Here is an 11782-nt window from a genome sequence, read left to right as displayed (position 1 = left end):
CACAGCTGACCACACGCTGGAGATCTGGGTTACTGCAGAATTCTAATGGACGTCAATGCGCAGGTGATGAAGTCTAGAGTTGTTAGTCATTTTGATATTTTATTGGAATCTCTTTATGTAATAACATTGTTATTGAATGGCTTATTTGTTGAAATTTGAATTTAAAATGTATTGCTATAGCAGTATTATTACTACATTAGTGGACAAAATGAGCACAATCATATTGTATTTCTTACAGGTCAATGATATTACTGTCATTATATAAATCCATACAGCTCTTCATCTCTAGGCTGGTTCTTCATCTCTAGGCTGGTTGCTGCTGGTTGATCTGGCTGTAGCTCTCTTGCCAGCACTGTCCAGTGTGGTCTGCTGAAGGTGCTGAGAGTATGGCTTTAAAAAACTCTTAAAAACTGTATTTGAACAAGAGGGATACAATCATGGATTCTATCCAGCTGGGCTTTAGCCTGCTCTACTACGGATGGTTCAAAATAGGCCAATGTGTTCAAAGCATTAAAAAAAGTGCTGTTAAAAATTTAACATGCTAACTAAAACGTACAACACAGTAAATGAGAGCTAGTCATGAAGTCACTGTGGTGGTGATTAGTGAGTTGGGATATTTTTGACACTGCAGTATTTTTCCTGATGTCCCAGGTAAGATCCAATCATAATCCACACACAGATGAAACTATACACATTAAAGAGCCTCCAAGTAAAGCTCTGGTTGGCTGTCAAAATGAATAAGATGAAAGAAATGAAAAAAAAGAAAAAAACAAACAAACAAAGAAAACCAAAATAAAAGAAATGAAAAAAAAAAACAAAGAAAAGCTCAGAAACAGAGCTACGAATTTTAAAGGAAGGAAATGGCAATTATGAGTAAACAATTCTGTAAAGATTGTATATCTCTCATTTGAATTCTATTATAGCATGAAAGATTTCATTTCAGTAAGAATTCAAGCTTCTTTTCCCAGCTCATTATAAATTCAGTAACAACTTTTACTTTTAACAGAAATTAAAAATGTAACTTTTGGAAGTTTTTGTCACATAATTAAACATTAAACTGAAATTCACAGTAATACAACAGCTGGTTTAGCTCTCGTTTCCTTTATCTCAAATTGGAAATTCAATTTACACATGCAATCCTCAATTTCCAACTAGAGAATTTCATTTTTAATATCAGGAAGTCAAGTTGTATGTGCGAAAATTAAAATGTCCCAAGTAAATATTATATTTCAACTAGTAAAAATTCATTCGTACTAGCAAAATTCCATTTTCATGTGGGTAAATTGAATTTCTTTAGAAAATTGAATCTAAAAAAAAAAATAGGACTAAAAGCTAAAACGGCTTGCAATGAAATTAAAACAAATTAAATTTGTAACATTTGAACATTTTTTGTCACATTAATGAATTAAACATTAAATGGTCATGCTGAAATTCATATTGCTACAAAAGCTTTTGTTTCCTACTTTTCTTGATCTCCCAATTTGCAAATTCAGTGCACATTAAAATTTCAGTACTACATATTATATTTCAACCAGTGAAAATGAATTTGTCCTAGTAAAACGTCATTTTAATTGCATGTGTAAATTGAATTTTTTTTGTATATTTCAATGTAAATTGAAAAACGACAATGAAACCAGTTGGAACATGGAATTAGAATCTCAACTCATCAAATTACCCCAATATTCCGTGGCTAAACTTACTTTCCATTCAGACGATGGTGATCAGCAAAACGAATTGCATTTGATGCAGGAAGAAAAGGCTGTACAGTCAAATCCACTCAAATCTGCCGATCTAAATTCCTGCTCAAGCAAATCTCCTTTGTCCTTGTGTCCTCTTACAACAGCAGTAACCGGAGGACTTCAGGCATTATGACGTTGCAGGATTGTGCCAGGCTATCTTTGTTTATGGAAGAACTTATTCCCATCATGATATTAGAATCTAAATAGGATTTGAATCTAAAATTTTGAAAAGATTTCATCGCTTGTTTCAATGAAGCATCTGCCCACCGACTTCTATTAACCTCTTCAACTCCTTGAGACCACCAGTGGTTCCAAAACACACTTGGTCATGTTCTTCATAACGTTCATATTTCATAAGCTCCATTCAGAAGCTGGGCGTCGTGTGAGGCTGTAGCTCTTCTCTCCAGTCTAATAGACGGTGATGTCATTTTAAACCCTTATAATAAAAGAAGCTGAACTTTGTTTTTCTACTGAAAGTCGACCCGTTTTTCCCCAAATCTGGGCTCTAAACTATAAACAGACGGCGTCTCTTCAGTGATCTGCTCTGGAAACATCACTTTTAGAAAATAACATAAAGAGATTTTTTGGCCTTCAGCAGTAAATTGTAAGCGTATAGTGATGTGTGGATCATAAAACACATGTTCTGTTCATTTGAGGGGCTTTTACAAAAAAATAAATATATAAAAAATGACATTTATTTCATGCAGTTACTGAATAATTTGCCATAAGATTCACGAGTTTACAAGTTTTCTGTTTATTTCTACGTCAAAAAAAAATTCTTGTCTGTGTTAATCGACACCGGACAGAGATTAGGCTGAAAAACGCTCCAGTGTTCCATTAAGACTGTGAACCTGCCTCGTTAAACCACAGTCACTGAGGTCATTTCATCTGTATCTGCCATCCAGCAGCTTAATATGACCATGAACTCAGCTCATAAACCCATGGTTGATAAGAGGCCTGACATTTTCCGCAGCAGATATACGCTGTTAACGTGGCCGGGTGGCCTTTCCAATTCACTCTTTCCCTGAAACCAGAACCTCTTTCCTATAATTGGTCTGTTAAAAGTCCCATAAGAGGGAAAAGAAGGAAAACTGAACTTTCCTCAACTTCACAGTCCACTGTCTTCGTCATGTCGCGAGACCTGAGACGTTTGCATTTATTTGCCTGGTCAGACTACAGCACTTTAGCCCCGCCCATTCACTCTGAAGTTATAAGGAGCGTTTCAGCCTGGACTGCTTTTTGAATGAGGCTCAAGACAGGGCAGCCAATCAGAGCAGAGCAAAGTAATGCACAATTGTTACCCAATTTTTGTCCAGTAACTCGTCCTGCTGTTTTTGCGATATTGACGTCATTCTGACTTTGCAATGTTCGACGAGGGAATGTTGGAATGTTGTGTGGGAATTGTGGGCTTGTGCACAGCTTTTTGATGCTACAAACGTTTTTGTCTAATCTTTTGTCTAATAAATTACGAAAATTTTCCCTGTAGCACTCATCTGTGTGTCTAGCAACCACAGGGAATACTATAGCAACCGCCTAGCAACACTTCAGCACCCACCTGGAATTCTACAGCAGCTAGGTATTAACACCATAGCAACTGCCTGGCAACAGCTTATGTATATCAGCCTTAAAGGCGCAGTAACCGACACAGTCTGTTTAATTCTCAGGGATACAAAAAGCTCAGGGAAAAATGAATTAGCACCGGGTTTGGTACATAAACCCGTGCAAATGCTGTGAATGGACCTCACATGAGAAAATGCAGGAGACTGGCCCTTTAAAGGTAAAAGCCCAGCTTTTAAAAATGGCAGCATAAACACAGTAAAATCAAAAAGCAGCACAGCACAATCAGAAAAGCTATTGAAGCAGAAGAGCGTGAAAATTTGGAAGTGCACTTTGGAAGTCACTCGCTAGCAAGCAAACACCGGAACAGAAAGAGCAAGCAATCAAAGACGGGGAGCGATCAGACGATTGTTCCTGATTTGTTTACAGAGACGGAAAAAACAAGCTTTGAAACCCGAGTGGGGAATTTTTTATGCATTATGATGAGATTAAACAGCGGGAAGAGTCTCACGTAGAAGACAGTGTGAGCTGTACAACCCCCAACCACCCCCCCCCCTCCCTCCCCAACCCCCAACCCCCAACCCCCAAGAACAGGTTCTGTGTCTTAGAATAACAGTGGAACTCCTTTTGCTGCTACACAGAACAGATTTTTTCAAAAAGGGTATTTAAAGAACTAGAACTATAATGTCACTATACATATTAATAACAACAAACAACAAAATTATAATGTTACTGTTTCCACTATCACCACACCTACCACTGCTAATAATGATAATAATGAAGGAAAAATGAATAAACAACAAATAAAAAATAATAAAGAAACCCAAGAGGAACCACTTTTTCCATTAGTGTAGGTGCAAATCCCTCAGTGAGCCTCTAAAACTACATTACCCAACATTCAAAGCACGGTCCACTTGTGTAAAAATACTTAGAACAGTGTAAAAATATATTTTTTACATGTAAAATCCAAAAAAAGTCTTTTGTCCGCTGCTGTGTCGAAACGAATCATATAACATGAAAGCTGAGGTTTTATTGTGTGCTGATCCGTTTCATAATCAAATCAAATGGAATCAGACAGATTTCATTACGGGCTGAACTGTTTTCTAAAGATTTGTCTTATTATATTATTATAATGCACTGAATCATTTTCCTAAAAAACTGTAAATGAATTAAACTGAATCGTTGCTAACATTGAGAGTTCATGATGGGCTGAATCGTTTCCAAAGAATCGGAATTGAAGAGGCTTGCAGCACTGAGTGTTTAGTTTCTGAAAGCAGTGTGTGTGTGTGTGTGTGTGTGTGTGTGTGTGTGTGTGTGTGCGCGCGTGTGCGCGTGTGCGTGTGTGTGTGTGTGTGTGTGTGTGTGTGTGTGTGTGTGCGCGTGTGCGCGTGTGTGCGTGTGTGTGTGTGTGTGTGTGTGTGTGTGTGTGTGTGTGTACTCACCTGTTTCTGCAGGTCTTATACTCCACTTTAAGAATGGGTTTACATGATTCTTTCCTGCCGTCTCTTTGAGATTTACCTGGAACGAACAAAAAAACTTTTATATAATATGTCCTATTTGTAAGTATCTATATGTAATAGTAATATTAAATATGTCTCATCTGTATTATCACACACCCATCATAACATTCTGACCACCTCCTTGTTTCTACGCTCACTGTCCACGTTATCAGCTCCACTTACTGTATAGCTGGAATCTGTAGTTCTACAGTTACAGACTGTAGTCCATCTGTTTCTCTGATACTCTGTTACCCTGTTCTTCAGTGGTCAGGACCCCCATGGACCCTCACAGAGCAGGTACTGTTTGGGTGGTGGGTCATTCTCAGCACTGCAGTAACACCGACGTGGTGGTGGTGTGTTAGTGTGTGTTGCGCTGGTCTGAGTGGATCAGACACAGCAGTGCTGCTGGAGTTTTTAAACACTGTTTCCACTCACTGTCCACTCTATTAGACACTCCTACCTTGTCGGTCCACCTTGTAGATGTAAAGTCAGAGACGACGGCTCATCTGCTGCTGCACAGTTTGTGTTGGTCATCCTCTAGTCCTTCATCAGTGGTCACAGAATGCTGCCCACAGGACACTGTTGGCTGGATAGTTTTGGTTGGTGGACTGTTCTCAGTCCAGCAGCGACACTAAGGTGTTTAAAAACTCCAGCAGCACTGCTGTGTCTGATCCACTCGCACCAGCACAACACACACTAACATACCATCACCATCGCATCAGTGTTACTGCAGTGCTGAGAATGATCCACCACCCAAACAGTACCTGCTCTGTGAGGGTCCATGGGGGTCCTGACCACTGAAGAGCAGGGTAACAGAGTATCAGAGAAACAGATGGACTACAGTCTGTAACTGTAGAACTACAGAGTGCAGCTATACAGTAAGTGGAGCTGATAAAATGGACAATCTTAACCTCAGGAGCCAAGAAGAAAACGCACACACACACACTTCCCGTGCTGCTCCAGGCTCGGCTCAGTGTCCATTCTAGCGGTGGATAGTGACGAGGCGGCCGTGCAGGCACTCCAAATGAATAAATTATTAGAAGATGACTCATGTATGAAGTTGGCCACGGATAATCTCTCTGTGTGCGCGTGTTACTAGTGTGACTCCACTCTCTAATGAATGAGACATCATCAGAGCAGTGATCTAACTGCCAACTAATTCACTTTCCTAGCCCATCAAATTTATTACAGCTATATGGAAACGTTTGGGAACGCTGACCAAATTCATTATTCTGTTGATTTGTTTTTTATAAAAATGACTGCAATAAACTTGGGCGGCACGGTGGCGCGGTGGGTAGCGTTGACGCCTCACAGCAGGAAGGGCCTGGGTTCGATTCCCCAGGGTCCTCTCTGTGTGGAGTTTGCATGTTCTCCCTGTGTCTGTGTGGGTTTCCTCCCACAGTCCAAAGACATGCAGTCAGGCCAATTGGACGTGCTAAATTGCCCCTAGTTGTGAGTGAATGTATGTCTGTCTGTCTGCCCTGTGACGGACCGGTGACCTGTCCAGGGTGTATCTTGCCTTCCACCCGATGACAGAACCCCCCCACAACCCTGGCTTAGAAAATGTGACTGCAACAAACTTCTTTAAACAGCTTTCCACAAAAGTTAATATTATATTTCATTCAGTAAAGAACAATTAGTAATTACGGTCATGAGCAAAAATGTGGACACCCTATGAGGTCAGTACTCGGTAACATCTTCTTGAGAAGATCTCACAGCCTGCAAAAGCTTTTGTTAGTCAGCTAGGCGTCTTTAGGTTCTTGTTTCAGGAATTTTCACCCACTTCTCCCTGCAGAACTACAGGGAGATTCACTCGAAAGAGGCCCCAAATCTTCTGTAATACCTCTCGTTAGGACGAGGCAATCTGAACCCAACAACGTGCAATGAGCTCCTCAGTATGTGAAGCTTTGAACATGCCGAGATGTCCCTGCATCAGAGTGATGAGGAGGGGTGCTGGACAGCTGCTGCGATGTTTAACCTGCGTTTGCAACTTCCGTACCCCTTCATGTGTCCGACAGAAAACGGAGATCACTTCCAGCATCGCATGTGATGCAATCGATTTTGGTTGCTTCATCCTAACGGGAGTTACAACAGAACATTCGGGGCCTCTTTCGAGTGAATCTCCCTGTAGAACAGCAGTTCTGACACCTGAGGCAGCAGAACGTAACTGCTGCACCATTTAAGGTAGAATGGGAAATTTAGCTAGCTAAGACATCAGTGTACTATTAGCAATTTTTATGCATGTAATGAAGGAAAGATGATACAGAATTATCACAATGTTTTAACGAAGAAAATTCTCACATTTGTGGGTTTCTTTGGTCATTTGTGATTTGTGCAGCCATCTTGCCATTTTTTCTTTTTGTCTTTTCTACGTTTGGAGGGCCGTGTAGGCCTGACACTTCACCCTACCCCTCAACAAAAACTGGGACACCCTACCCCGTGCAAAATGGAGGGGTAAGGGCTAAGTGGTAGGGGCGAGGGATGACATGGGATTGGGCTGATATATGTACCACAAACCCTATAAAACTCGTTCTGTTTGTCATATGCTTACGTGAATATGTTACAGGAATAAAGCATGCTGGAGCATGTCGAACATGTCTTCTCACCATGAGGGAAGGTGACCTGGAAGGGTTTGGCTGTGTTCCTCAGGTTCCACATGGATAAACTTCCATCAGAGTGACTGCACATGAACTGACGACCTTCATGATGCCAACTCACTGAGTGAATCGCCTAGAGAGAGAATCAGAGAGAGAGAGAAAACATATGTACTTAAGGGTCCACCCTGCATCTATTGAATTTCCACTCAAAACAGCCATTAGGTAGAAGTTATTCATTTTCCAGAAGGTATTTTGAGGAGATTAGATAGAAAATGCACCACTTGCGCTTGAAATCCACTCAGAAATAAATGAAATACAGTAGTTTCCAAACTAACTACCCTACAAAGACCTGGTAGACACCAAAACTGCCCCCATCAGATAAACAGCACTTAAGGCCTTCATCTCTGAGAGAGAGGAGAAAATCAAACTGCTTCAGATCTGAAAACATTCACGGGTGTGCCTGTCCATCCTTCCACTGTGAGATGACCACTCGACGCTGTGGGCCTGAAAGGAGGTGTAGCTGATCAAGAAGAACCTCACTGAGAAAAGGAGACGGACACATCAAACAAAGAAGCTGAACAACGGACTGACCAGCCCAGAGTCCAGACCTCAATGCCACTGAACGCGTTTGGGATCATTTGGATCGTGAGAAGCAGAAAAGCAACCAACTTCTAAGACCGAACTTTGGAGGTGTGGGAAAATGTCCCTGCATAGTTTCTTTGAAAATAAAGACAATGGAAGCTATAATAAAGGTAAAGTGTGGATATAGAAACAAAATACTAAGAAATATGACATTATATTTGGTCATGAAGGTTAACTTGTGCACATTATTTGCAGAATAAACATATAAAATGTTGTACAAATCCTTAAAACGACACACAAGCGAGCGAGCATTTTACACAAGATATGGAAATGATTTCCATCGGAAACGCAGGCGACATGTCAAACCTCCCTACTCCCTCTATCTCTATCTCTCTCTCCCTCTCTCTCTCTCTCTTCAGTGGAGTAAACTCAGTACTCCTGCACATCTAATTAAACAGCCATCATAACTGTTTTAAGTGCCTCAGGCAGATTCACTCCCTCTCTATCAAAGTCAGAAAACGAATTGAAAGCACGCTGGCAGTGAGGATGTGTTTGATGTTCATTTCTTTGTTTGTTGGGCTGTTGTGTTGGGAGCAGGTGTAAGCAAATGTCGTGTTTGGCTTTGAAGTGTAAGAGCTTGATGAACTAAGCGAGACTCAAGAGAGATGTGGGAAATTAACACTGGAGCAGAAATGACTGGAGCAGAAATGATATAACCATCTACAGTGCTCTTTTTACTACACACGAAGGACATGATGGATGTCTGGTCTCGTAATTCCAGCTGCTGATCAATAAACCCAACCCCAAGATCCTTTGAGTTCTTGTTCTAAATCAGTAACTCAAATTATTTTTACATGTATGAAGGCGGGGAAGTCATAAACACATGCAAGCAGTAAGCAAGAGGTACAAATGAAAGGAATAATCCAGGAGGTGTTAGTATCTACATCAGTCAACACAACTTCATAAAGGAGGTTACCAAAAATCATCGGTAAACCTTAAAAAAAAACAGGAAGACCCAATAAAACAGCACGGAGAGTTCTCGAAATATGTCTGAGGAACAGATTAGACAAAGATCAACTCATACCAGAATGGTAGGAAGAGAAGAATGTGGAGAAAGGGAAGGAACTGCTCATGAACCAAAGCACTTCACCTCAGATGTAAAGCATGGTGGAGGTAGTATCATGTCATGTATGGCTGTCAATGGAACTCGTTCCCTTGCACTTGTTGATGCTACTTCAGTCAAAGGCATCAAAACACAATGGAAAGCACTTCACAGTGCAGTTGGACAATGACCCGAAGCATACTGTGAAAGCAACCCAAGGCACAGGGACAGACTGGTCTGCAATGGCCAAGTCACCTTACATCAATCCAATCAAGCAAGCATTTCACTTCCTGAGGGCGAAACTGAAGGTAAAATACCCCAAGAACACACAGGAACTGAAGACAGCTGTTCCAAAGCTTGGCCACCAGGGAAGAAACCTAGCATCTGAAGATGTCTTTGGGCTCCAGACTACTTCTGAAATAGACTCAGACTAAACTCTGACAATTTGACAACTTATGATTGTTAGTTTCCCCATTAATTTTGAGCCCCTAAAAATGGGAGGTCTACGTATGAAAATGGTTAAAACCGTCCACTCAGTTTTGTTGAAAAGTGTTCTACGTAGCACCAAAAAGGGTCCTTTTGAGGATTCACTGGACCTCAATCGATGAGCCTGGAGATCCAAAGACTTATTGATGTCCTTGTCCTTCAAAAGCAGTTGTAAGTTCAAGGATGTGAAATGAACTATAGTCCTCCTATCTACTGCTACCTGTCAAGGTCATCTGCTCAGTGACTGCGAAACCAGTATCTAGAACTGCATACTCTGTGTTCTCCCTTAGGACAAGTACAACAAGTGCAGACCTTGGGATATTAGTCACCTGGCACTTGCATGAACTACAAACTGACCCCCAAGCTGCCATAATAGGGCTGCCATAATATAGACAAAATATATAATTTATATTTGCATATTTTATTTGTTAGTTATCCAACAAAGATGGCAGGGAGAGGGGAAAGGGGGGAAGGGGAAAATGAAGTCACAAGTGGTTAGTGACCCAAAGTATGAGGGGGCCGAGTACTGAATTATGGAAAGCAATGAAAGGAAGAAAACTGGCCATGGTGGGCTAAAATTATCCACTAATACCTGCTTATTACACCATTAAAAGGATGTAGGCCCAGGTACCAGAATGTATGGACACAGCTCCTCAAATCTGGCACCTTTATGGTTTGGAACAAATAGCACATCACATCTGTTTCCCCTGTTGCAACATGGTGCTGAACAGCTAATCTTTTGGCTCCTTTGCATTCAGCTGGTGCTACAACAATAGACCAGCCAGATGTTACAACCCACTGCTCAAGCATCGCACAATAAATGGGGGTTTTAGTTAGATAATTGGGCTAATCCAAGCTCCTCCACCTAACTGGTTCTTGGCTTAGACTTACAGGACCTGTGGTGACCTTAACTGTTGTTGAACCTTTACATCATACAACTATAAAGAGGTTCTTTACAACCCCTTTAAAGATGCAGTTCCACGACAAATCAACTGAAAAGCTATTTAGGCAAGTGGTTCTCAAACTGGATGCCCTGGTGGTTCACATTTTCTCTAATAATATGTGTGGACTGTCTGGGGTCCAGGGGACCATTGCTTTAAGGAACTTCTAAGTTGTCGCTGAAAAGAATATTTTTTGTCATTTTAAAGGGTGCAGAATCCACTCCAGTCCAGAAATAAAAAACATCTGAAGTTTCCAGACCTTTTGTCCAGAATCTACTCCAGAACTACACTCTTAAAAAGATAGTTCTTCAAGGGTTGTTTAGTAAAGGCAATTGGTTTATTTAGCAACATTTCATGCTTAAATGGTTCTGTGCTTGGTGAAATGTTCTTCATATTGACAGGGTAAGTGTTCTTACATCATAACAATAGAGGAACCCCTTTTGGTGCTATATAGAACCATTTTCAAAAGGCATCTGAACAGGATCATGTGCATCACCTTCTCCATCAATCTGAAACTCATAGTTCCAAATAGAGCCATTCTCTTTACTAAAGAACCCTCGAAGAAGGATCTTTTTAAAGAGCGCCTACTCATGAAAAGCCTACAAGACTGACTCACCAAGAAGCTTTGGTTCTTGTCTTTGTCTCTGGTTTTGTTTTTGCTGAAGATCCTCAACTTAACTACTCAAATCCAAACTCCGGCTAAGTGTTCTATCATCTCTCGAGCTGCCACAAAAACTGCATAATGTGATAAGACAGAACTCTGCCATGGAAATATCTTCTCCTTTCTTGGTCTTGTCGGTTTGATCAGTCTCTTCTATTTCTTATGGTACAGAAACATCAGCCTAAATGTTAATGAGTCTAAGCAGCGTGAAATTATGACGAATGTCAATTTGAACTGATGTAAAAGTCGCATGAATTCCAATCGGGCTGGTCAGACTGATCAGATTTGGGCCACTTTTACCAGCTGTGTAAACGTAGCTTTACTAACTAACGCAAGAGGCTCAATGGCAGGGTGATCTCTAGAACTTCCCCCAAAAGAATGGCACGATCACCAAGCTTCCAGACGAAGTTCTGTCGCAAACAGTTGCATTGCCATGCATGCAAAGTAAACACATTGTCCTCTCGTAAAAGGTTGTTTTTGACCAACTGAGGGAGTGCCAGCCTTTCGTCTTTGCCCAGACAGATGATTATAGTCATTAGAGTGTCCATTAAAGTGACGTGATTATAGTGTCCGGAGCCTCTTTGCAGCTGCGATGGAATAGGACATCAGCTCTACTTG

The 11782-nt window shown here is 41.0% G+C and overlaps 1 protein-coding gene across 14 annotated transcripts in view; it reads right to left on the bottom strand.

The window, feature by feature from the left end:
* The window catches only part of stxbp5l (syntaxin binding protein 5-like), a 249217-nt gene that overhangs the window by 90443 nt on the left and 146992 nt on the right, over positions 1-11782 (bottom strand). For all 14 annotated transcript variants that reach the window (XM_017703045.2, XM_017703048.2, XM_017703046.2 and 11 more), the window contains exons 8-9: positions 7402-7525; positions 4739-4814 (exon numbers count right to left, since the gene is read on the bottom strand). In XM_017703045.2, the coding sequence (XP_017558534.1) occupies positions 4739-4814; positions 7402-7525 (200 nt within the window). The remainder of the gene's footprint in view (positions 1-4738; positions 4815-7401; positions 7526-11782) is intronic.

The sequence above is a fragment of the Pygocentrus nattereri genome, chromosome 6 (genome assembly GCF_015220715.1).
Source record: "Pygocentrus nattereri isolate fPygNat1 chromosome 6, fPygNat1.pri, whole genome shotgun sequence".
In the NCBI taxonomy this organism is placed as follows: Eukaryota; Metazoa; Chordata; class Actinopteri; order Characiformes; family Serrasalmidae; genus Pygocentrus; species Pygocentrus nattereri.
This window is presented reverse-complemented; position numbering and strand designations above follow the sequence as displayed.